Genomic DNA, 27,922 nt, shown 5'->3' with positions numbered 1-27,922 from the left:
TTATATATCAGTTGTTAGACTACTGTTCCACACTCCAGTCCAGCAGGTGGCGGTAAAGCACCTTTCAGCTGGTTTGCCAACCGCCAAAAAACGCTTAAGAAGAAGAAGAAGATCGGTTTACGAGGAGGGACACGCGGTGCAGAATAAAGGTAAATTATATGAAAAAAAAATCTTCTTTTTTTTCAAGCCTTCGAAAAAAAGCTGATCAACCCTTTAACAGCTGCATCTGAACACTATATTTTGTAAGTCTTGAAGGATTACAGTGCTAATTTGAACCAATAGATTAAAAAGCAGAAGGAGAATGAGCATTTAGTTATCTGACTCTGTTGTTAGTAATCTGATCCCTTTAAAGTCCCCGTGAAATCAAAATTGACTATATTCACTTTGTTCGCCTAAATTGATCGTTTTGTGCTGAACAATTCATCCATGCGAGTCAATCCACACAAAAAAATTTTTTGGCTTCATAATCTTTAATCAAAATCTGAAAATGCCCCTCCCCTCTGCATTGGAGGACCTTCACTGATGACGTAGGCGTGAGGAATTTGGCGTCTCCTTAATCCGTAACCACGCCCCTCCAACTGACAGTAGACAGGCTGCCTGTGTGTTTGACAGCGCGTGAAAGGAGAGATGGCGAGGAGGTGCATTTTTGGTTGTGGAACTCACGGAACACTTTTCCCTTTCCCTAAAATTCCCTCGTTACGGTCCAGATGGCTCGATTTTTTACATTTCGAGGAAGGAGGGATAACAGAGTTATCTTGTTAAGTTAAGTTAAGAGTTAAGTTGACAAATTAAAGTTGTGGTTTAATCGTGGTAAACTAAATTATCTGTCAATTATAGATGAAGGCAACTATTCTAGACAAGGTACAAGATTCAAAAACATAAAACGCACGTTACTATCATTGGTTGCAGCAGTAATAGCAAATAAAAATAGTTTTATAATTACAATTAGTATTACCATTGGGACACATCGAGATGCTCGCGAGTGTGAACTTGCTCCTGAGCCGCCACGTCCAGGTGACCATTTGAACTCTCCGCATGTAACGGCTCAAACATGTAAGGTCTGATTCCCGTGACGAAATGATCCTCCGTGTGTTCCTGTTCTTCTTCATCTTCCTCCTCCTCCTGCTGCAAACTAAATTGCGGTGATTCAGGTGGCGAGTAATCCTCAACAACCGATTGTAAACTTGCGTTTAGATCTGCCTCCATTTTTTGAATTAAACACCTACTTATCTAGATCCAATCAGGTGCTAGTTGGAAAATAAGCCACGCCCACTATTTTCCTCATTTATTATTCCGTTTCTCTCGGAAATGCGTCACTACACTGGAGAAAAGTCGTTTGCAACTTCCGGTTCACGGGGACTTTAAAGTTTTTCTTGTTCTTTAACATATGTTTCCGTATCTAGAATTGTATGAAAGCTTGTTTCCGCCACTAAATAATAATACATTTGCGACTTTTCATCTCACAATTCGGACTTTGTTTCTCACAATTGCGATATATCAAGTCAGAATTGTGACTTTTTTCCTCAGAATGGCAAGATATGAAGTCAGAATTGTGAGAAATAAAGTCGCAATTCTGAGAAATAAAGTTGCAATTGGGAATAAAGTCAGAATTGCATGATGTAAACTATTCTGATGTAAAAAAAAGAAAAAGAAAAAAAAAATTATTTTACGCAATTCTGACTTTATATCTCGCAATTCTGAGAAATAAAGTCAGAATTGCGAGATAAAAAAATTGCAATTATCTTTAAAAATGTTTTATTCTGTGGCGGAAACAAGCTTCCATTTCATAAGCTGTCAGAAGAGACAAAACATGTTAGAACACACTGGTAGATCAGTATGTAGTGGGAATAAGCGTTTCAAGTAGAGGAAAAAACAAAAAGTAAGATTTTTTTTTCTGTTAAACTTTTTTATTTTCAAAGAATGCACTTTAAATCCAACATTTTTAATATTTGCTTATCTTAAACTTGTAAAATGTAAAATCGAACATCAGTGTACTAACAGAAAAATCTGTCAACTCTGTTATAGACAAATTAGGTTGACGATAACAGAGTTAACATTTTCCACCATTTTGTACTTTAGTTAAAAAAACTAACCTCAAACCAGATACCACATGGCATGTCTAAAAACAGAATTGTATGGGGTTTTCCGCCATATTATCGTTTTTTTTAAAGTGAATGAGAGATTCACTGCAATATCACAATAATAGATTTGACAAATAATTAATCTACTATTGGTGTATCCTAAACATTTTTTACAAATGAATGAGTTTCCCACCTTTCCAGAATTTCCCGCCAGAGGAAGTGATATCCCTTGGTGCAAGTCACATGCTTTTTCTACAAATGTTTTGGAGTTTTTTTGTTTTATAACAGATTTGACCAGAAAATTAGACTTAATTGTTTCATCATAATTCAAGTTGAATGTATGAATCAGGAGGCAGAGACAGTCAATAATAGTTGGTGTGGGAGTCATTTAGCCTAGTTAATATTTCCCATTATTATTTTTTCCTAAATATAGATAAAGCATTATTTTTAGTGATAGTGTGATATATTTTTGTGTTATTATTCAAAACTGATTAAAAAAAGTTCCTTTTGCAAGTCACATGCTTTTTTTTTTTTTTTTACAAATGCTTTGGAGGTTATATATATGTGTGTGTAACATAGTTGACCAGAAAGTATGGACAGACACAAAATCTATTTTTTTTTAATTAATTAAATTACAGTGCTATAAGTTTAGACACCCATGCTAAAGTTGACTAAAAAGAGGAATAAAAAATCATCTTTTGGAAATTGAACTTAATGCATTAATTAAAAAAATTAGGAAAAATCCAACCTTTAAGGACACCAATTTTCTTTGTGAATGAATAATGTATCGTAAATAAATAAATGTTCTACCTTAAAATACATGGTGCATAAGTCTGGACACCCCTATGTTAAATTCCCATAGAGGGACATCATCACATAGCCTTCACCATACCTAGAGATTGGCATGGTTTTATTTCAGTTAGCCTAATAGCTGGTTTGATTTGCATTAAAGGATATCTTATGGAAAGTACTCTATGCCAATCTCTAGGTATGGTGAAGGCTATGTGATGATGTGGGGCTATTTTAATCCCAAAGGCCAAGGGAACTTTATCAGGATGCATAGTATCCTGGATCCATGAAGTAACTGGCCTTTAAAAATAAAAATCTGCCTGCCTCTATGGGAATTTAACATAGGGGTGTCCAAACTTATGCACCCTGTATTTTAAGGAAGAACATTTATTTACGATACATTATTCATTCACAAAGAAAATTGGTGTCCTTAAAGGTTGGATTTTTCCTAATTTTTTTTAATTAAAGGTATAGCGGAGGATCTTTCCAAATTTTAGATAAGACCCGCCCTCTCCACTTTTTGAAAAGTTTGATTGATTCACCAGAATGATTGACAATTAGGAGGACCAATAGTTTAGACTACCCACCAGGAAGTAAAACATCCTCCGCTATACCTTTAAGGCGTTAAGTTAAATTTCCAAAAGATGATTTTTTATTCCTCTTTTTAGTCAACTTTAGCATGGGTGTCTAAACTTATGCATAGCACTGTACAAATTATACAGAAAAATATATATTCTGTTTATATAACTTAATAGAGTAAACATAAAACATGTTTGAAAATTAGACTTAATTGATAATTCAAGTTGAATGTATGAATCAGGAGGCAGAGACAGTCAATAATAGTTGGAGTGGGAGTCATTTAGTTAATATTTCTATTAAATATTTGATAATAAATAATAATCAAGTCAAGTCAACTTTATATAGCGCTTTTCACAATACAGATTGTATCAAAGCAGCTTCACAGTATTAAATTAAAATAGTACATCAATGTTTGTTTCTAGTGTAAAACGTCCACGTTTGGTAATGCTGATCAATAGTATTGTTGATTGATTAATTAAATTAAGTATCCCCAACTGAGCAAGCCCAAGGCAACAGTGGCAAGGAACCGAAAAACTCCATCAGGTGACCTAATGGAGAAAAAAAAACCTTGGGAGAACCCAGGCTCAGTCGGAGGGCCAGTTCTCCTCTGGCGTTTATGAACTAGAGACCAGAATTAACTGTAAGATTAAAAGTATTATATGAATGCCTGGCTGAAGAGATGTGTCTTTAATCTAGTTTTAAACTGGGAACAGTATCAGGCATTGGCATGAGGCATGAGTGTCTTTGTCTGTGTCATAGATTTGTAAATCTTTACTTTATTTGATATTTAAGTGCTCAGATTGTTTAAAAGTTACATCTGCGACTTACTGAAATTTGCTCCTTTATACTTTGGAAAATCCGGCTGTTCTAAGCTCCATTATGGCTGATAACACGCGACTGCATAGTAACAAGAATGCCGACAGCGACCAGGTCCTGTTGAATGAACTGCGAGCACTGGGTGCGAAAATGGATCAAATGCAGGCGAAAATGGACAATATGCAAATTACGATGCAAACTCAAATGGATGTGAAAATAAGTGACCTCCGGGGAAGTATTGAGAGACTGATTTCCGATGGACAGGTCGCGTTTAAAAACGAGCTGGAGAGGGTGTCACAAGAAATGCACCAAAACTTGGATATGGAAGTTAGTATTATGAGCTCCAGGATGGAGAGGATTGAAACGAAAATGGAGAAAAGTCAAGTGGGTGGCAAGCCTTTTGACCCAGATGTCTCGTTGGTTATAATCGGGCTTCCTTATTCGGAGGATGAGGACGTTTTGGTCAAGGTGAACCACCTGTTGTGTGAGGGACTGCACTGTGACCCGGTGCCAAAGCTGGTGGCCGCAGAGCGCGTGGGGGCGAGAGGAGGACGGCAGCCTACGCTTGTGAAAGTGGAGCTAGAGACGGTTCGGGATAAAGTTGCGGTGCTTCGGAGGAAGTTTAAACTCAAAGACAGTGATACATATGGAAGAGTATTTATATCGTCTGCAAAATCACACGTGGAGCGGCTGATGGAGATTAATCTAAGGACCCTTCTTCGAGAGATCCCTGTTGCAAAGGATTACTACGTGGCCGGTAATGGGCGGCTGGTTAAGCGCGTTGGTCCAGAGGATACTGCAGGAAGAGGCCCTCGGGTGTGACGAGACCATGCCCAGTTTGTAAGTGCTGACTGTGTTGTCTTGGTTCATTGGAATGTTAATGGATGGACGCTAAATAACTGTAAACTTAGAGCGCATCTGCTGTTGTCTCTTGAGCCAGACATTATTTCTCTAAATGAAACTCATTTATCTAAACTTACCCCAGAAATCAGTGGATTTACTTGGATTGGACATAACAGGGTGGCACACAAAAAAGCAGTAAAAGCCTCTGGAGGTGTGGGTATTTTTGTTAAAACTGCCTTTCTGAATTATTACATTATAAAATCCATTGATACGACGTTTGATGGAATTTTGTGTTTGCGCTTTAAGCATATTGTTTCTCAGTATTCCTTCATGGTAATTTCATGTTATTTATCTCCAGAAACCTCACCATGGGGTCGTAATGCGGATCTTTTTTTTGCTCATTTGCTGTCATTAATATATGCTGCTGATGTCGATGCTATTTATATATGTGGGGATTTAAATAGTCGCATTGCGCACCTTAGAGATTATGTTGATGAAGACGACAGCCCCCCCTAGAGTCGTCTTGGATACAGGCCTAAATAAACACGGAGAAAGTTTCATTGATTTTCTCAGAGATTCTAAATGTTGTGTTCTGAACGGAAGGGTTAATCCTGAAAATGATGGCTTTACCTCTGTATCAGTCAAGGGGAGGGCTGTGGTGGATTATTTGGTGATCCCACATGTCATATCATATATCATATAGGGGTGGGAATCTTTTACCATCTCACGATTCGATTCGATTCCGATTCTTGAGGCCACGATTCGATTCAAAATCGATTTTCGATTCAAAAAGATTTTCGATTCAAAACAATTCGATTTTATTCATAATGATTTCTAATCAGGTTTCTGATCATGATCTACTCTCATCTGCTTTGCAATACAGAATGACAAACGGAGATATTAAAGTGTCTTTTATCACATTTATTAAGTTCAATTCTCAGGGAAGTGCCTTTTATCAAAAACATTGAAAAAATATTTTTACTTGGTACTTTTAAAGCAAAGTATTTATGATGACCCATAACGAACTTACTTCCAATACTTCCTATATTAATTGTATTAATAAAACAAATGGAAGTGATTTGGCAAGTCAACTGTAAGGTTACATTTGCCAGCATATGTCCCAACATTGCTGAGAACCAACAGGAAAATAAATGTGTGCCTGTACTAGCAGCATACTTGTAGTAAATTAATACAAACTTCAGCATATTCTGAATCTCTCGCATTTAATAATAGACTTCTAACCAACATCCTCTTGTAACTTCCAATGAGCAATATAATCCTTCAGACAAAAAAACATTTTGCTGTAGCAAATTCACAAACAGTTTTCGTTCAAAATTATAGAATTATGTACCAGAAGCTATCATAACGTATAATGCTTGTGGACTTATGCATAGACTTATGCATACCAAGAGTATTGTATGATCTATAGTATCGAACGCAGCACTTAGATCAAGTAAAACTACTATTGAGATACAGCCTTGGTCAGAAGCTAAAAGTAAATCATTTGTGATTTTAACGAGCGCAGTTTCAGTGCTATGATGCGGCCTGAATCCTGACTGAAACTTTTCATAGATATCATTTTCTTGCAAGAAAGAGCCCAGTTGAGTGGACACAACTTTTTCTAGTATTTTAGACATAAAAGGTAGATTTGAAATGGGTCTATAATTTGCTAGATTATGCGGGTCTAATTGTGGTTTCTTAATGAGAGGTTTTATCACTGCCAGTTTAAATGTTCTTGGAACATGACCTAAAGATAAAGACGAGTTAATAATATTGAGGAGAGGCTCTTCCACTACAGTCAATCACATGTGGACTTAAAAACATGCTCTGAATTTAGTGTTTTTACCCCTCATGACCTGGTGGACATAAATGGGCTACAGGGGATTGATATGATAGATGATAGATGTAAGCTTCCTGATCATTCTGTGCTTTATTTGTGTTTTCAAACAAAGCAGATTCTGTGTGTTGGGAATGATATCGAGTTTGGTCTACAAACTAAAAGGTTGATAAGAAAGTTGCATGATAATTTTCTTGATTCTGAAGTTTGTGATAATGCTTTAAGTGTCATAAGAGAGGAATTACAACTTGGAGAAAAAACACAGGATAATATGAATTATTGTTATGAACGTCTCTGTATGGTATTAAATAAGGAAATTAGTAAATACGGACCCAAAAGTGAAATGCATAGTAGAACTAAACAAAGGCAGTATAAAATCAAACAGCCATACTGGAATAATGAACTGCAGAGTGTGTGGCAAAGTCTTCGTATGGCTGAGAAAAAATACTTGAAATGTAAAGATCCCTCCTCTAGGCAGGAGTTATATAGAGCTTTTAGAAGTGGTCAATCTGAATTTGATAAAAAGCTCAGAGCTTACAAAAGGAGCTATAGGAGGGGGAAAGTTCTTCAGTTGGAACAGTTTCATAATAGTAATTCTAAATACTTTTGGCAAGAAATAAATAAGCTTGGGCCTAAGAAGAAAAAAACGATCCCACTTGAAATTATCACAGAGAGTGGAGAATCTGTCTTTCAAACTGATCAGGTGTTGGAAAGATGGGAGGCAGATTATAGCAACTTGTTTGCTAGTAGCTGCTCCAATCAGTTTGATGACCAGTTTTTTATAAATACCTGTAAGGCCAAGGCAGTTCTCGAAGAGAACAATGTTAGTCCACCACTGCTTTTAACAAATGACTTGTTAAACAGTGACATTACAGTGGCGGAGGTACAAAAGGTAGCCTAATTGAAAAAATTTAATTACAAAAAGCTGTGGGAGAAGATGAACTGACAAATGAAATTCTTAAATGTCCTAAGCTTTTGAATACTCTGCACTGTTTGTTTACAAGTTGTTTTTGTAGTGGTGTTATTCCATCAGGGTGGTATAAATCAATCATTAAGCCAATCCCTAAATCTTCTCAGGCCAACCCTAAAATACCTCTAAATTACAGAGGCATAAGTTTATTGAGTACAGTTTATAAAGTTTATTCTGCCATTTTGAACAACCAGCTTTGCGAGTATATTGAAGAGAATCAAAAAATGGTTGATGAGCAGAATGGATTCAGGAAAAATAGGGCATGTATTGACCACATTTATGTCCTATCATCTGTGGTGAGAGCACGGCTACAGGAGGGAAAAAGTACATTTGTTTGTTTTGTTGATTTAAAAAAAGCGTTTGATTGGATAAACAGAGACCTCCTGGAGTATAAATTAATTATGGGATTAATGGTACATTTTATAAATCAATTAAAGCCCTGTATAAAGCACCAGTAGCTTGTGTTCAGGTGAATGATTTAAAGGAGTCATAATGTAGAAATTTCACTTTTCCACGAGAATCAATGTATGTTATGATTGCATAATGATTGTACACTGGCCGGGAAGCCGATATTTAAAAGTGAAGCGTTTGTTTACCTCAGGGTTTGTAAAATAGGCCACGTGCACGCGCACGAAAAAACGAGATTTTGATTTCTTCCCCCTCTTGACGTCAAGACGGGGGAGGATATACCAAATATGGACACCGCAAACCTATGCCGCGGGAAGCCCGCCCCTCTCCCCCTCAGATTCAGTTTAGTCGACTCGAGAAAGATGGAGAAACCGAGTGCACACCTGAGATGCTCTGTGGTTGACTGCCACAAACAACATGCAAATGTGTTTTATCTACCAAAAACGGACGAAACTATCAGGGAACAGTGGAGGAAATTCATTTTTAATGACGCTGTCCCAACAACTCTTTCAAGTGGCGTATCGTTAGGTGTGTGCGCTAAACATTTTACACCGGAATCATTTACAAATTTGGGGCAATATCAGGCGAACTTGGCCTCGAAGCTCCGTTTGGGAAAAGGTGCCATCCCCACCATCAGGGACTTGCCAGAAATTGAAAAGGTAAAACTGTGTTTTTATTGCTCTACTGTGGTTAACAAATAGCAGCTAACTGCTAATGCGGCTATTGTATGTAACGTTACCTTCGAGGTAAACACGGGGAATGGACTCTACGAATGCTAGCCACATCTTTCCACTTTGTTTTACACTAGCAGCTACAGTAGTGACGGTACAGGAGTCCATGCTCAGTGGCTAAAACTGTTTAAATGCAAGTATGAAAACAATATACCACTAAACATTATTAGCCAAACTCATGCAAAACATGCAGTTTGAAAATAGCTTTCAGTTAGTTTAGTTTAGTTTAGTTTATTTCCACAATTTTACACATTGCATTTGTTGCTACATCAGAACAGTTTTTGGGGGTAGCAATCACAGAGTAACAAGTTACAAAATATATTACTTTCCCTGCTGCCAGGACTACATACTTTGCCCACACAAAATATGATAATATATCATTCATCACAATACAAATAACTTAAGTTACAAACAATTATGATTGCACATGCCAACTCAAGCTGGATACTGTTGTACAAGATCTACAAGAGCTTATAGCCAACTTCGAAAAAACACAAGAGAATGGACAAAAGGAATCTTTAACTGCACCCCGGGTCGGTGACATCACTACCATTTCAGTCCATATCTTGCCAATGGTGTCAAGCAATTGAAATAGTTACTCAGTTACACAGCTACATTTTCAAAGGAGTGTAAAATTTACAGTACAAAACACATTACATTTCAACTGCAGCTACAACTAGTACCCACCATAGTTCAAGGTAGCTTGACCAACAGCTGTTCCGGAAAAACAATTGTGTTCTATTGTGAAAAAATGAACTCCCAAGAAGCAATAGCTTATAAATAGGGGTCCATCCCACCACCAATACCACCCCACCCACCTGTCAAAGATTATGTGACTGGTCCAACTTTTATGCCAGGACAACCATTCTTTAAATTATGGGTGTTTAGAATATAGTTACCTCAAGCAGAAACAAAGAAAGAAAAAAAAAAAAAAAGAAGAAGAGAAAAGACAGTCACTGTACTTTTGTACCTCAATTTAAATAGATCCATGTACCAAGAGAAAGGGGGTTAGATCTCAGCCGTAAGTCCCTCGGGGTTATATCTCTCCAATAGTTGTTGCTTTAATTTCTTTTTAAATATAAATAATGAAACAGATTGTTTTAAATTAGTATCCAGCTCATTCCATAATTGTGGACCACTGTAACATAAAGTAAACCTAGCACTTGTTCGGTTCCTACATTTACCTTTTAAGAGCAGCTTTTGTCTAGTGTGGTATGTGTGAGAAGGTGTGTATAATGGAATGAGCTCACACAATCGGATGTTTAACCTGTTGACAACATTGTACATTGTACATGCATTATGATAAAAGTTACTTTCAGGAAGCTTTAGTAGGCCGTGTCTATGGAAGAGAGCATTTGTATGAGAGTTACGTGTGGACCATGTAATAGCTCTTATAGCTTTCTTTTGTAATATCAAGAGTTTCTCAGTATAAGAAGGATAAGTATTATTCCAAATAATATTACAATAAGCCAAATGAGGCTCAAACAGAGTCCTATACAAAGACAAGAGCACGTCTAATGGGAGCACGTGTCTCACTTTAAAGAACAAGCCCACAATTTTAGATAACTAGCTCATTAATATGTTCCTTAAAGTTTATGAACTGATCAATATGTATTCCAAGAAATTTTATTGCATCCACTCTTTGAATAGCTCTACCATCTATACTTAAATTAATATCACAATCACTGTACTTATGACTACTTGGTCGAAAAACAATATAAAAGGTTTTACTAATGTTTAGTGATAGTTTGTTACATTTAAACCAGGTGTCAATATCTACAAGTCTATCATTTAAGAGTTTTTCAAGATGACACAAATATTTGTGAGATACAAATAGATTTGTGTCATCAGCGAAGAGTATTTTATGAACATCACTGGAACAATGTACAAAATCATTAATGTAAACAATGAACAAGAGAGGTCCCAGAATAGATCCCTGGGGAACCCCGAATACTATATTTTGCAATCCAGAGTCAATACCATTTAAGTTTACATATTGCCGTCTTCCATAAACATAGTCCCTGAACCACTGAAGAACCACACCCCTGACCCCGTAGTGCGACAGTTTTCCAAGTAAAATTTCAAAATCGATCGTGTCGAATGCTTTTGAAAGGTCGAGAAAGATCCCAATACCAGCCTCTTTCCTTTCAAAAGCATCAGTTATTTTCTCTACAAGATCTAAAATAGCCATACTTGTGCTGCTATTCTTCCTAAAGCCATATTGTGAGGATTCTAGTATGTTATGTTTATTTAAGTAATCTACAAGTCGTGAATAAACCACCCTTTCTAATACTTTAGACAACGTTGGCAGGATTGATATGGGTCTATAGTTTTGAAAATCACTTTTATCCCCAGATTTGTATATTGGTATTATCTTTGCCACCTTAGTTTGTTTAGGAACTATGCCATGCTGTAATGATAAATTAATTATATAGGCGAGTGGCTCAGCTATTTCATTCACTATGGTTTTGATGATCATGCTACAGATTCCATCAGCACCAGCTGTATGAGAGCATTTAAGTTTATTAATAATGTTAGTAACTTCCAGTTTACAACTAGGTCTAAAATAGCACGAACTGGGATAATTATTCCTCAAGAATGTTTTATAATTGGCACCCCCAGGTGGACCAAATTGTTGAGACAAATTCTTTCCAACAGAGGCAAAATGTCTATTAAACAAGTTAGTGGGGCTTCTGTAAGAATGTATCTGGAAATGGTGTATTTTTTCTACGACCAATCAACGCGCCCCTCATTTGCATTATTATAATGACCGTCCACGACAGCCAAAACATCGCATCAGATCTCGCGAGACAATAATGCCTTTAGAAATAAGGGTCTGAGGGGCTCTGTGTTGATTTTTTTTCCACTTTTCTTTTTTAGAAGTGCCTGAAAGAATATAATAGAGCATTGGGTATCCAAGGTAACACAACATTATGACTCCTTTAAGGACTGGTTGGTTTCCTACTCCGTTTGGGGTAAAACAAGGAGATGTTCTTTCTCCAACGTTATTTGCTCTTAACCCATTTAATCCCAAATTTTTCCCAGAGATGAAATTTATGAGTTTGTGTGGTATTTGCAAGTATATTAAACAATCAATGTCAATAATGTAAAAAAATATTTGAAAAGTCCATGAAAATAAGAGTTTTATCTCTGGTCACAATTGTGACCGGTGGTAGAACACAGGGAGTCTAAGTCTATGGGGTATATAATAAATAAAAAATCTCCAGAAATTAGTTTGAAGACAGAATTAAATTGTTGAAGTGATTTATTCGATTAACAAATAGTTAAACATTGTCTGGCCCAGTTTAAAAAATGACAAAATAGCAATCCTATGCAGCAACATGGCACAAATATTTTAATTAAATTATGATGAAATAATAAATTATAGGAAATTGCTTAGAATGCAATCATTATAAATGATGCAAAATACTTAAAATTACAAAATGAAAAGAAAAAAACGTACAGAAATAAAATAAATAAATTAAAATAAACAAATTAAAATAAACAAATGATTAAAAATTAGCCTATGGTAGGAAACATGTAACAATGCCAAGGAACATGTAACAATTCATGAATAACAGGAAAGCATCACAAAAATTATCAATCAACAGTCACAACTGTGTGCTGGTGTGGAACTCATTATATATCACCTTCCTAAAGAAATAACAGTGGAATTATATATATTTTTTTTAAATCACAACTGTGTCCTGCCTACCTGTGTTTATCAGCCAGTGGGCAACACCATCAAACCTGGGTATATCAGTCACAGCAGCTGACATTGAGGATGGCCTCCCTTGTCCTTTTGGTGCAGTACCAAATATTTTCAGGAGACTTTGGGCAACTACTTGCTGAAATCCATAGATCATAGTCACAATTCATGACATCTCTGTGGAACAGCCAACTGTTGATCACAGCACTGTGTAGAGTCCAGGCATGTCATGCTTGAAGTTGCATCCACCTGGAACACCAGCTTGTTCAGCCAAACCCATCACTACACTGGGCCCATGACCTAACCCAGTCTCTGGAAGACAGAGCATATCCAGCTCCAGCAGCCATATCACCCTGTAGCCCAAGAGTGGTCTCCCACTGAAGCTAAGCAGGGCTGAGGCTGGTTAGTACCTGGATGGGAGGCCTCCTGAGAAAACCAGGAGTTGGTGCTGGAGGAGGTGTTAGTGAGGCCAGCAGGGGGCGCTCACCCTGTGGTCTGTGTCGGTCCTAACACCCCAGTGTAGTGATCGGGGACACTACTGGCAAAGAGGACCGTCCTTCGGGTGAGAATAACGGTGCTCAGAGAGTCACTCTGGGGTCATTAAAAATCCCAGAATGTCCTTCGAAAACAGTAGGGGTTTAACCACGGTATCTTGGCCAAATTTGCCCCTTGGCCTCTGTCCATCATGGCCTTCTAATCATCCCCATATACTGACTGGCTTCATCACTGTCTCCTCTCCACCAGTAAGCTGGTGTGTGGTGGGCGTTCTGGTCCAATATGGCTGCCGTCGCATCATCCAAGTGGATGCTGCACATTGGTGATGGTTGAGGAGATTCCCCCTTCCATATGTGAAGCGCTTTAAGTACCCAAGCGCTTTATAAATGTAACAAATTATTAATTATTAATATTATTATTATTAAGTAAATCCAAAACTTGACTTAAAGTCAGTCTGAAAGAGAGTTCATAAAAATAACACAGAATTACATATGGGGAACATAGACTCCCTGTGTTCTACCACCGGTCACTATTGTAACCGTCTTCATTTATCTGCAGTTTCACAACAGAATAAAGCATGTATTAATTTAATTTCAATGTGTATGTATAGGTAACCCTTTCATGATGATATGTGCAAAAAATGTATAAGCTATTCAAAAAGGAACTTAGTATTCTTACCTGTCCTTTCTGAGCTTTTATGTCATCCTTTCGTTAAGACGACAGTACCAAGAAATAAATGTGTGTGGTCACATAACCAAACAAACTAATCATGTTAGACCTGCCATAAACTCTTATAGACATCTTACATTTTCATTATATATGAATATGTACTTCATAATATGAGTTACTTTTTAATTTCACACTAAAATATGCAAAGAAAAATTGTGGTCACAATTGTGACCAGTGGGATTAAATGGGTTAATGTTAATGATTTAGCACAAGAAATTAAAATGGCAAATCTGGGAATAACTATTGAAGACCTTAATCTTAGTATTCTTTTATACGCTGACGATATTGTGTTGATTGCAGAAAAAGAAATTGAGTTGCAAAAAATGTTGAATATTATGAATGATTGGTGTATCAAATGGAGACTTACTATTAATTTAGAGAAAACACAAATTGTGCATTTCAGAAAGCCATCTACCTGTCAAAGTGATTATGCATTTTATTTCGGTCAATCATTGTTGAGCTATTCTGCAACATATAAGAACCTTGGCTTTGTTTTTCAAGAAAATATTCAAGAAAAGTTTTGGGGGAATCTGCTGGAAGGGCATTGGGGTCTGTGGTTAATAAGATGAAGGTATGTCCTGATTTGAGTTTCCCTATATTCACGCGGCTGTATGATTTTATGGTTGCACCTGTGTTGTTTTATGCTGCTGGGGTGTGGGGATTTATGGAGAGTCCTGAGTGTAACTCTGTTCAGCATATAGCTCTACGTTCTCCCCTAAGGTAGCTGTAGAGGGAGACATGGGTTGGGAGCCTTGTATGGTGAGGCAAAGGGTTGAAGTGATTAGATTGTGGAATCGTTTGGTGAGCCTACCTGACTATAGACTTACCAGGAAAGTCTTTAACCTGTTAACCCGCACCGGCCCGTGGGCGGGCCCGTAGGGCGTGGCTATAATTTTATTACATTTTTTTAATAACAAATATTCAACTGAGTATCATAAACTATACATCATTTGAAAGCTAAAACACTCAAGAATCATGTTCTGAACTTGTTTTTGCAATCAGTACACCAGAGAGGAAAGGGTTAAATGAAATGTTGAAGGACTGGTAATGTAAAAATTACTACAATGAACGCAATACTTATCTTTCATCTCCTATGGTTCGCATCAGTTCGGACGAATCCAAGAAACACCAGCATACATTTCAATGTAAGGGTCCACTCTTCAAAATGCATCCCACTTTTTAATCCAAAACAGCAATAAAATAGGGAAAAACATGAAATATCCCCCTTTGTTTGCATGTGCGTTTTCGAGATAGAGATCGCATCATGTTCATTTTCAAAAAAAGATCGATTCTAATCTGTATTCCAACACGCAAAATCCATCACACCCCCGTTGTTTAGATTCTTCCGGATCATGTGGGACATTCCATGTCTCTCTCCTGCAATCACAAGCTTTGTTTTTGACCAAAACAGTAAGTCGGCGTCTCACTGGCTCTGCTTGCTGTCAATCTCGCACCTGGGTTATCGACTGGATAAAAGCATGGATAAATCCGGCCAATGTCTTGTCAGTACAGTTTTGATTGATGGGAGTATTAACCAACTAAAACACGATTGCAGTGATTGACAGTTCTCAAGCAGATTTGTCAAAAACAAGTGCGCAAAGCTCGAGTGTTTTCTCCAGTTTACGCACAGCGCAGAGGCTACTGAGGCTAGCGAGGCTAGCTGTTGTAGCTGAGCTACACGGAGCTCGTATCAACACACAGATTTTCTCCAAAGTTATATTTGACAATCTCCATCATGCATCGTCGTCTACAGAAGGGTTTTTGTGGTGTTGAGAGTGTTTTTGGATGCGGTGTTGAGAAGCAGTGACGAAGAAAAGCAGCAGGAAGACGCTGACAGATGCAACTCAGACAGGGAGAGCGCGTTTCAAGCGTCGATTTGGCAAGAAGAGGAGATGTTTGTTGATGGACTCGATCCCTTTTTAGATCGGTAAGTTTTAACACATTGTCTTGAATTGTTATGTTTATCAAGGATTGGTAGTTTGTCTGTTTATGTAATGTTATTGATTATAAAATGACAGCGGACAGTAGGCTAACGTTACACGAGTAGGCGATAGGGCTGTATAGAGCTGGTAAGTCCCGCCCCTTCCGTAAAACCCCGCTGGACCTCAAAGTTGAAAAAACCATCAATGCAAGTGAATGGGAGAAAATAATTATTTTCTGGTCCCGTTTGAATTGTGCCATGAATGTGAACATATGTTGTCTGTGAATTTTTTATATAACTTTTCATGTTACGAGTTTGACAGTATATGGTATGATTCTTCAGCTAGCAGTTGTGGAAAAGACATAACGAGAAAGACTACATGTCGCCTATGTGACGTCACCCCATAAAGTTGACTTACCCACTAACTTCAACGATTTTGTCCTCTCCCTGAAAGAAGGCGGTGAAGTGCACCAAAGACACAGCCATGTTTAGCGGGATCCGTGAGCTAGTCCGTGTGCTAGTGGTGTTGACGTTTCAAACGCGTCGAGAGTTGTAGTCCACAAAGTGCTCTCACACAAAGTCTAACCGTATCAAACTTCTACCCGCTAAATTGTATCATTCTTTACACGAAAAGTTATATAAAAAATTCACAGACAACATATGTTCACATTCATGGCACAATTCAAACGGGACCAGAAAATAATTATTTTCTCCCATTCACTTGCATTGACGGTTTTTCAACTTTGAGGTCCAGTGGGGTTAGCGGAAGGGGCGGGACTTACCAGCTCTATACATAAAGACAAAATATTTATATCACACACACACACATTATATTTATGATGCATTGAATATAACAATAATAGAAAGAAAGGATTCCAAGGAGTCAGGTGAAGATGTTTTGATTATAAATTAACAGTGGAGATGACTAGCAAGATATGAAACTACAGTGATATGTTTATGAAAAATGCACTGAATATAACAATAATGGAAAGAAAGGATTCCAAGAAGTCAGGTGAAGATGTTTTGATTATAAAATAACAGTGAAGATGACTAGCAAGATATGAAACTACAGTCATATGTTTATATGAATGAATGGTGCATTGAATATAACAATAATGGAAGTATACAAGATGTCAGGTGTAATATATAAGATAATATAGACATAATAAATATATATAATTATATATAAATATATATTTTTTTATTACAAAGCATTTATTATGCTGAGCAATATAAGGATAAGGTATTTGACAAACAGACATTTGTTATTGTAATATGAAGGAATAATGATGATGCTGCTAAATTAGAATGTCTCTAATATTTGACTCGAACTGAAATCCTCTTTTGTGTTTGTGTGTCTGTGTGTGTTTTCCTGCTGTAAAATAGGCCTTCAACTGAAACAGATGAGGAATGGAGGAATCCAGAGTCCAGTCCTGAGTGGTGAAAGAGTATGTATCAAACACATTGATCAACATGTCTTCCCACACTTTTGTAAATACTGTAAGCGGTTGCTTTTTTTTTTAGTAATTGGACATTGATTATAATTATCAGTTTATTGTAATCAGTAAATAGTAAAAACCACTGTTTCAATTAACTTTTTTTATATATATATATTTTATTCATTAGTTGTAAAACAATCACTTTTGGAATGTATACATGAAGTGAGTTTTTTTCTTTTTTTTCACTGTTTTTACTATTATAATTGTTCAAAATAAAGAGTATTTTGTTAAAATGTTAAAATGTTGTGCTGAAATTATTTTTTCTTATGTAGTTTGATGGGCAGAATAGTTCTAAATTGATATACATGTATGAAGTATGTATTGTTTACTCCTTATGTCATTTGGTAACCAGGTGTCCATTTGGAGTCTCCAAATGGCCTTTTGGAAAAAACGCCTAGACTTTTATTGAATAAAAGCTTACAGGAACTACATTTTTGGGAGTATCATCCTCAAATTTGAATCAAAACATGGTCAGACATTCAGTTTTATCTTTATGGTGTTTTCAGGCCTTTAACACAAAATTCTGATACATTTTCCCCTTAGTGAAGATTATTCAAAGAAATCGCGAGTCACTTTCATGTATTTTTTACCTTGTTTTACTCTGTTCCTATGCTACTTTGAGTTATAATGACTCTTGGGTAACAAAGTTTGAAGTGTCTGGTTTAAAAAAATATCAGAGTTATGAATATGGACCATAGGGTTCAAGAGCTACAGACAATTATATTTGGGTAAGTCGTTTTCTGAAAATTCTCAAAAATAGGGGCGCTGGTTAAGAGGTGGGATAAAGCCAATGGGCACCCCTGGACTAAAGATGTTCATGAGATCTCATATAAAGTAAACTCTCAAAATTTGTTTCAGAATAATTTACAATTTAAAATACCTATTATAAAAGAAACATTATTTGATATTTATAAAAAGCAGTGGGAGTTAGAAGTGTTAAATAAACCTAAACTGAGAATGTGCAGTTCAAGGTTTGCTTTTCCACAGAGCCCTATGTGAATTGTAATATGAAAAGGAGACAGAGATCCCTGTGTGCACAGCTCAGAGCAGGAGTGCTGCCTTTGGAGGTGGAAGTGGGTCGGTATAAAGGGGTTCCTGAGGAAGACCGGCTTTGTTCTGTCTGTGATTTGAGTTTGGTTGAGGATGAATTTCACTTTATGTTGTACTGTCCTTTGTATAATGATTTGAGAAATGTTTTGTTTGAAAATATTCAATGTAAGAATCCTGATTTATTTTGGTTACCTGAAGGGGATATGTTGGGCTGGTTGTTTAGTAATGACTGGTTTAGTGTGGCAACATTTGTGGAGAAAGCTTGGACTTTAAGGCAAAGAACGCTCTATCCTAAGATGTAATGATATTGTCTATAATGGTATAAGGTCCGCTTTTCATTTGAAATGTCAGTGTCTTATAAGCTTTGGAGCTAAATGTGAAAATGCTCTCCCTCCTTCGGTGGATCTTTTATTGGTGGATCTTTTATCTTTTAATAATAATTATAATAAATTAATATTTAGTTAATATTAATATTTATTTTCCTAAATATACATAAATCATTATTTTTAGTGTTAGTGTGATATAATTTGTTTTATTATTCAAAACTGATTCAAAAAAGTTTTTTATATTATTTTTTTTAAATTAAAGAGGGTTTATCTGGTAGACTCGAAATGAACCCCCAATTCTAGAATGACTCGTGTTTGTCCTATGAAGCAAATGGCACAGATGTGTATTAGAGGTGTGAGACACATCAGTCCTCAATCTGCATAATGATGATTCCCTCGCATCTGATTCGCAGCATTAGCATACTGTGATGATGAAGGCCATTGTCCCACGTTTAATTCACATGAATACTTCTAAACTGATAACTGTTGTACTAGGGCAGTAAATAGTTCTACCCATTTCACGTCAATAGTTCCTCATTTCACCTCATTTATTATGCTGATGTCTTCAGATCTCCTGATCTGGCCATTGCACACTGAGTCCGAAATTCGCATCCGAAATTTTCGCACGTTAAAAAATAAATACGACATCACGTTATGTCAATCACGCTTGCACACTGCCTCCGAAACTTTCGTCCGTCAAAAAAAAATTCGGATCAGGTTCGATTTTCTGCGTTTTTCACATCCGTTGCAAGCATTTTGAATGGTGTTTTGACAATTCAGAGCCACCGTACAAGATAACGACAAAACCCATGTATTATTTGGGTATAAAATATAACCTGTATAGCTGCTACAGCTGTTCTGTCTGCCCAGCGCTTCCGCCGGCCGTGTGTGTGTGTGCGCCAGTCTCTGTTCAGGATCAATTGGTTCACGGAAATTGGTGGTCTTCTTTTTAATATGTGGCACCAGTATCACTAGCAAAGCATCAAACTGTTCCACTGACATTCTGAGGTAAATTTTGAATCGCTCTGGATAATTTCGCAAATCTTTGATAAGGAGGTGAAACTCCTTCCTCTCGGCGCAATCAGGATTGGATGGACCCAATATTTCCTTTTTCTTTTTCTCTTTTTAGAAGGAGGGCAACAAAATCATCTTCACTGCTTGACGAATCCATTTTGTATTTTTTGCGCTTTTTCCTGCAAAGGTTTAATAAATACGCATCGGACTCAGTGTGCAAGATTTCTGTGCGTGACAAATTTTAAGGCTGACGAACACGAAAAAACGCATACGAAAATTTCGGACTCAGTGTGCAATGGCCTTAAGACTAAAGGCCTGTTTGCAGACGTTTAATGCCTCGTGACTAAACAAAGGGCGTCAATGTGAGTGTGCACACCGACGCGAAAAACGCCTCGCATAAAAGCGTAAAAAAAAAAAAAAAACGCCTCTGGTTCGTTTTTTTGGTTTGACGCCGCGTTAAAAACCAACCAATGAGATTGGCGCTTTTGCTCACGTGTCTGGAGCTTCTGAAGTTACAGTAAAACACAACTTGGGGGGCGCTCAAACACAAAACGGTCTTGCCGAGCACACATACGTAAACACAACATTGTGTTAATAATAATAATAATTTCAAGCAATCCGCCCCCCCAAAAGGCGCTATTTTTAAAATTAAACTAAAATGCTCATGGCTGCATGGGCATTCATAACGGTGCGCGTCCACGGCGAGGAACGGGCAGAACAGAGTCAACGTTTTTTAGTTCATTCCTGCTTCCATAGGAATTCATTGAAAACGCTCGCTCTGCTCCGCACCATTATCAATGTCTGTGCTGACGAACATATTTTACTTTCGTTTTTAAGTTAGCGATTCAAAAGCCCCAAGCGGTGTCACACATTGATTAACCCGATGGTAAAATATTCTCACCGTCACATACCTAGTATACCTGATTTTGAACACGAGAGGGCAGTATAGCACTATGAATGACATGATTTATTTATTTTTTGGACTAGAAAAACATTCTAGCTGTTTTTAAACTTAAACAATTATTAAATTGAAAAAAAAAAGAATAAAATGGGTTTAGTTCTGATATTTGTAAAATTTTATGTAGAAATAAATGGTGTATAATTAAATTTTTAGAACATACGAGGCTTTTAGTGTTTCCTTTTGTGACATTACTTTAAAAGGGGGGTGAAATGCTATTACATGCATACTGAGTTTTTTACACTGTTAAAGAGTTGGATTCCCATGCTAAACATGGACAAAGTTTCAAAAATTAAGTTGTACGTTTGAAGGAGCATTTCTGTGCGAAAAATACTCCTTCCGGTTTGTCACAAGTTTCGGAAAGTTTTTTTCGAGTATGGGTCTGTGTGATGTCAGCTGGAGCGGAATTTCCTTATAAGGGTCCTAAAGGCACTTCTGCCGGACAAGTGCGCAAATATCGCAAATATCGGCCGACCGATATATCGGTCGATCACTAGTTCACGGTCGTGTGTTGGAACCGCAGGCGGTGAGTAAAACTGCTTCAAATGTCTGTGTGGTGTTAGCTATCAGCGCGTAAGCACAGCACGTAAACAGTGAATAGCGCTCGTGATTCTTTAGCTCCGCCGACACGGCACGCCTCCAGCCACTCGTTTTTTTTTTTTCGGAAAGACTCGGTATTGCCTATCTTTCTTTTATAAATATAATAAAACTAAAGGCTTTTTGGAGAAATGAAGGATGCAATAAAACTCTATAGGTACTCAAGTTTAACATGAGATTGACTGAAACTGAGTGTTTATCCGTTCACAATTTAGCATCTTTAATGTATTTTCATCATGTTGAAAAAGTTTGGAGGGAATAAAATAAACCACTTAAGAGGAGTGGGTAAAAATTCAGAGGCTGATTTTGCAAAGAAATCCACATTCAAACCAAAATATCTGACTTTCTGTTGCTCAGAGCTAATGACTGTAAATTAGAAAAGTTGTCCAGCTCGGTGAGACCAATATACATATTTCAGTTATTTATTTTTGTAACTGTATATTAAACTAACCCCCCCCCCCACTTTTGTCAAAAACATTTTGAAAGTGACACACTTCCTGCTGCCAGTTGGTGGCGCTATAACTTTGACTCACAATAGTTGCATCCATCTGATCGGCCTCTTACCACAAACACACTGCTGAAGTTTCATCAAGATCAGTTAATGTATGCAGAAGTTATAACACTTTGTGTTTCTCTTTTCTCGCCATAAATTCGTTTCCTCGCCACGGCCAAACCGTTCGAGATATCAAAAATCCGTATGCAATTTAGCATCCTCAATGTCTTGACTTCATGCACACCGAGTTTGAAGGGGATCGGATGAATTCTCTAGGAGGAGTATTTCAAATTCCACAGCAAGCGTTTTCCAAACAACCCATAATAGCCGACTTCCTGTTGGGCTGGGGTAAAACTTAGAGCACCAAAGTTGATCTATATGTGTACTGAGTTTTACAATTGCAAGCAGAGATGAATACTAAATAACAAAGTTTACAAAGTCTAACAGTATATTTAGGTACAGAAAATAATAATTAAGCCTAAATGTAAAATAACACTATTTGTCACTGTTTAAAATTAAATATAGTTTAATCTTTGTTAAAGCTGTATTTTGTTTTGTTAATATCAGTGACACGAAAACAGTATATAGGGGGAGAGTGGGGTAAAATGAGCCAGTGGGTAAGTTGACCCACCCCCTGTTTCTAGGCAACTATGCACATTTGGTGTCATGGGACCATACATTTTGAAGGACTCCATCATTTATATATTGCTGTGAAGAGAAGCACATGGGACAAGAGGGAAGTTGTCTTCTCCACAAAAACACCTTTTTTGCTTGTTAAAGTAAATTTTCTGCATTTCAGGTATATTAGCCATTTTGTCAAAGCAAATTGATCTAGGTCTAAAGTTGTGTATGGTACATGTTGGTGATTTTGTCAACATTTAAAACCATGTGAATCATTAAGGTAAAGGTTATCCTGAATTGCTAAGCTAGGTCGTTTTTACCAAAATGGTGGCTATGGGGCAAAGTGAGCCAGATGATGTGGGGTAAATTGAACCAGTGGTTCAACCTTTTTGAAATGGAGAAAATCGACTAAATTGTGTTGGAATAAAATGTCTTTGTATAAGCAACATATTAAACTGCAATTAACATGTATATGCCCTAATATTTCATAAAAACGATACATTCGGCCGAAATATGAAAGAAAATATTTTGTTGACTAGTTTTGGATAAATTATAAAGTTTTTTAAAATAGACTACTGCCACATCAAATAAGCTTTTGTTTAGCAATTTCTGCTCATATGTTGTTATATATATATACACGCACAGTATTTATTTATTTTTTTGTCAAAAATAAAGTCATCAACTAAGATGTTACTATAGTATTTGTTCCAATGTAGGCTATATTCAAATAAATGAATACATAATAGTAAAATGTAGGCCTATAATTTATTTTTTACAAAGAAAGAGTACACTTGAAATATTGTTGAAATTGTAATTGTTGTTGTAATTGTAATCTTTTTAATAAAATAGCAAAACATATATTTACAAGGTAGATGTAAGCTAAATCTTAAAAGGTCAATATAAGCCTTCTCTTTAAATTATTTGTATTGTGCTTTATATTAGTGACACATTTGGGGAGAAGATTTTTTTTTTTCAATAACCACGCATAAACATTATTCTCTCTAAAATACAAACATGTACATACATGTTGCTCATATATTATTATAGCCCTGTTTTGTGCTAAATAGTGCATTTACACCTTTGCCATTAATATGTGTATAAGCAACTGAAAAAAGCACAAATGTCAGGGCATTTCAAAACATCCCAAGGGCCCCAAAAACACCTCAGACCCCAGAGGGTTAACATTGTTTAGAAAGGTAAGTGTGTTATTAAATTATTATTTTAAAGAGGCAAGTTTTTTTATTATTATGCTTGCATAAAAAAGTGAAAGATAGGATGGTCAATTTACCCCCAGATGGCTCAATTTACCCACTGACTGGGATCAACTTACCCCTAGCCTGGGGTAAGTTGAGTCACATGAACACTTTTTTTTCTGAGGTCATATTTTCAAGGCTCTTTGTCACAGGTGCATTTTTTAATTTTCAGTTTATAGGCAACATCCCAAATTACCAGTGGATGTCTTCATTGTACTTCTGTCTCAATTTCCCTTGCCTTGAGATCCACATAAGTAAAAACTGGCTCATCTTACCCCACTCTCCCCCTATATATTATATTAAGTGTGTGCTGTCACTTAAAGACAGACTACACAGACCGAAAAACACTGACAAATATCCGTTTCTTTTTCAGCTGTTCACATATGACATAAACAAGAGAATACTTGCTGAGATGGTCATTTAGACCAGTATTTTGACAATTTTGTGTTTGTGACCGTTTAAGGGCAAGGAGAAGCCCTCTGCGCTTAATTAAGCATGAAAATAACTGAAATAAATTAGCAGGCTTAAGCATGAAAATAACTGAAATAAATATATATTTAATGAACAAATTAAGCCAACTAATATGATTTATATTCTTTTGGTTTATCTACTAATACATTTAAAAATTACAAATGCAGTGACAATTGGCTTTATGCACAGCTGCACTACTTCCTGAACTTAAGCCAGCTCCTTTGTTTCCTGTCTGCCATTATTGGACAAACTGATTAATCCAGGTGTGTCTGATTATTGTTGTTGTGACTACTGGGGTCAGGCACACCTGGATTAATCAGTTTGTCCAATAATGGCAGACAGGAAACAAAAGAGCTGGCTGAAGTTCAGGAAGTAGTGCAGCTGTGCATAAAGCCAATTCAGGTATCAGTATCAGTACTTGGTATCGGCGAGTACCAAAAATTAAAGTATGGGTATCGGACTCATTCTACAAAAAGTGGTATCGGTGCATCCCTAATTGAAAAAAAAATTGTTGAAAAAATACAATTGTTTCACACTAAATTAACGCTGCAGCTTGTCTGAGATATAGTGCTATTTCACATGGCTATGAACATGATATTACTGCAAGTATATGATACAACTTTTATTCTTCAGGTCAATCATATATTCATAGGAAAAAAATCAGTTTCATTATCCTTTCAATGGTTAAGGGGATTTCCCATGCCTGATAGCGCTGGTCAATGGATTGATCTCTATGATGTGAAACATTAGATATCGTATATCTGTAATTTGAGTAAAAAATAAAATAAATATATAGTTTGATAAGTGCAGATTGAAGTCCTTGAAATCCAAAAAAGTAGTGCTTAAAGTCCTTGAAGTCCTGGAATTTCTTTTTACAGAATCTGTATGAACCCTGGTTCCACCCCTAGCGCGTTATCTCGTTGAATATCATTGGGCATCATTGTAGAAATGTAGGGTTAAGATGGCGTGGGGGGTTGAATCGAGATCGCAATCTTTTAATGATTAATCGTGCAGCTCTAGTTTCAGGGACATATAATTAATTTATAAAACTACTTATTGTATTATTTTATAGCAGTTGTCTGTTACATCTGAGATCATTTTTCATCTCCATTCACTCCATATCTCTTTTAGATTTTTGGGGGATTATTTAGAAAATTTGATAATGAAAGTTTTTCTTTAATTTCAGACCTGATGGAAGTGGAGGAGGAGAGTGAAGAACTGAGTGAAGTGAAGGAGGAGAGTGAAGAACTGATTGAAGTGAAGGAGGAGAGTGAAGAACTGAGTGAAGTGAAGGAGGAGAGTGAAGAACTGAGTGAAGTGAAGGAGGAACATCATGTCAAACCTGGAGAAAAACCTTTGAGTCGCTCAAAGACTAAAAATAAATTTTTAAAGTACAGAGCCAAGAAATCTTTCACCTGCACTCAGTGTGGAAAGAGTTTCACACACAAACAAAGTCTTGAGATTCACATGAGAGTTCATACAGGAGAGAAGCTGTTCACATGTGATCAATGTGGGAATAGTTTCAGTCAATTAGCACACCTTAATGTTCACATGAGGATCCACACAGGAGAGAAGCCGTTCACATGCCATCAATGTGGGAATAGTTTCAGTCAATTAGCACACCTTAATGTTCACATGAGGATCCACACAGGAGAGAAGCCATTCACATGCAATCAATGTGGGAATAGTTTCAGTCAATCATCATCCCTTAATGTTCACATGAGGATCCACGCCGGAGAGAAGCCGTTCACATGTGATCAATGCGGGAAAACATTTCTTAGGGCATCACACTTGAAGTCACACCTGACAGTTCATACGAAGGAGAAGCCACATTCATGTTCTGAATGTGGAAAGAGTTTTTCACTGCTGTATAGATTACAAGTACATCAAAGAATTCATACTGGTGTTGGAGTTCATATGTGCTTTGAGTGTGAGAAGACTTTTACTACAGCACAATGTTTAAAACGGCACCAGAGAATTCACACTGGAGAAAAACCTTACAAGTGTTCACACTGTGACAAGAGATACAATCAGTCATCATCTCTAAAAATACATGAGAGGATCCACACTATATCAGCACATCTGAAAACACATGAGAAGATCCACACTGGAGAAAACCCTTACAAGTGTTCACACTGTGACAAGAGATTCAATCAGTCATCACATCTGAAATTACATGAGATGATCCACACTGGAGAAAAACCTTACAAGTGTTCACACTGTGACAAGAGATTCAGTCAGTCAGCAAATCTGAAAAGACATGAGAGGATCCACACTGGAGAAAAACCTTACAAGTGTTCACACTGTGACAAGAGATTCAGTCAGTCAGCAAATCTTAAAACACATGAGAGGATCCACAGCAGAGAGAAGCCGCACACGTGTGATAAGTGTGGAAAGAGTTTCTCTTTTAATATTCACCTGAAGATACACATGAAGATCCATGCAGTGTAGAAACCACATCACCGCAATCTGAGACGACCACTAGGATTGCGCTAATACAGTTGCTTTGTCTGGTGATACTACGGTGAAATGTTGGGAAATATAATATAAGGAGCAGGCAAAACCTTATTTTATTTCAACCGTCAGGGTGTCCTTTCTTAGCTATTAAAACATGGTTTGACATTCAGTCCTTATTCTCCTGTTCAAGAGGATATTCAGGCTCTCATGAAGATGCTAAGGCACAAAGAGCTGGTCTCATTTTTCAGCTCCACTCCTGCACAACAGTTCAGTCCAGCCCCGTGCTTCAATAGTGTCTTTTGAAGGGGGTGGATTGGAATCCACTGCTGCTTCAATGTATATGTAATGAGTGATTAAAATCAAGGCATTAATCAGTATTTTTACTTCTAAATATCAAATGAGCTGAATGACTTCTCTGGAGATTTTACTTTGTTATAGAGCTTACCAGTGTGATTACTGAAATGTTCTTTTCATGTATTCTTTAACGTCTGTATTTGATATTTGAATGCAATAACAATGCTTGCCTATTTATCCCAGCTTCCAGAAATGAAATAGGGACTGGTTTTGTGTTTGAGAAAGGTCTTCAACATGTTAAAACACATAGGGGTCATTGAAGTCTATAGTTTAAGGGACCATTTCTCAGTTAAAACCTATATTTTCCATTTAGAATAAAATGTCCTATCCTGAAAGAAATAACTTATCTTGATGTTTTGAGACGAGACTCCTGTTTATAGTTAGAGCCTGGCCAAATCCAACCTTGGAAAAGATGTGTGTCGGTGTGTGTGTGTTAGTCTTCTTGCTTACAGGTTAAGGAACCACTATAGCATTGTTGGAGATTGACTGAGTTGTTGTTTGAGACATGCTGGCACACAGCAACCCAAATCTGCAACCCAAATCTGTGCTTCAGTCTATCTGTATATGTGTGGGAAATTACTATGTTTATCTATTTCTTAGCCAATGAGAATTATTCAACCTGTAAGCAATGACGTAGCTTAGACCTTGGAAATGGTATAACTGCTGTGATCTTTGTTACTGTAAGCGGGGCGGCCTACAAATTCCTGTGTGAGTCTTGAAGCTGAAATTCTGCTGATGAAACTGCAAACTATCTTCAGTAAAACTTTTCTTCAATTTTTTATAATTCTGACTCCGGGTCTTCTATCAAACATCTGGTCCTTGGGTCCTAAACTGTTAACCCCTAAAGGCCTGTTCATCCGCTGACGTTTAACGCCTCGTGACTAAACAAAGGGCGCCAATGTGAGTTTGCACACCGGCGTG

The 27,922-nt window shown here is 37.0% G+C and overlaps 1 protein-coding gene across 1 annotated transcript; it reads left to right on the top strand.

Moving 5' to 3' along the window:
- The first annotated feature begins 93 nt into the window (after positions 1–93).
- Positions 94–27,785, top strand: LOC309501089 (uncharacterized protein). Its single transcript, XM_082173063.1, has 2 exons — positions 94–149; positions 25,377–27,785. The coding sequence occupies exon 2, from the start codon at positions 25,382–25,384 to the stop codon at positions 26,639–26,641; it is 1,260 nt and encodes a 419-aa protein (XP_082029189.1). The 5' UTR covers positions 94–149; positions 25,377–25,381; the 3' UTR covers positions 26,642–27,785.
- Positions 27,786–27,922: the final 137 nt, after the last annotated feature.

This window comes from Leuciscus leuciscus (assembly GCF_965113295.1).
Source record: "Leuciscus leuciscus genome assembly, chromosome: 1".
Taxonomy (NCBI): Eukaryota; Metazoa; Chordata; class Actinopteri; order Cypriniformes; family Leuciscidae; genus Leuciscus; species Leuciscus leuciscus.
This window is presented reverse-complemented; position numbering and strand designations above follow the sequence as displayed.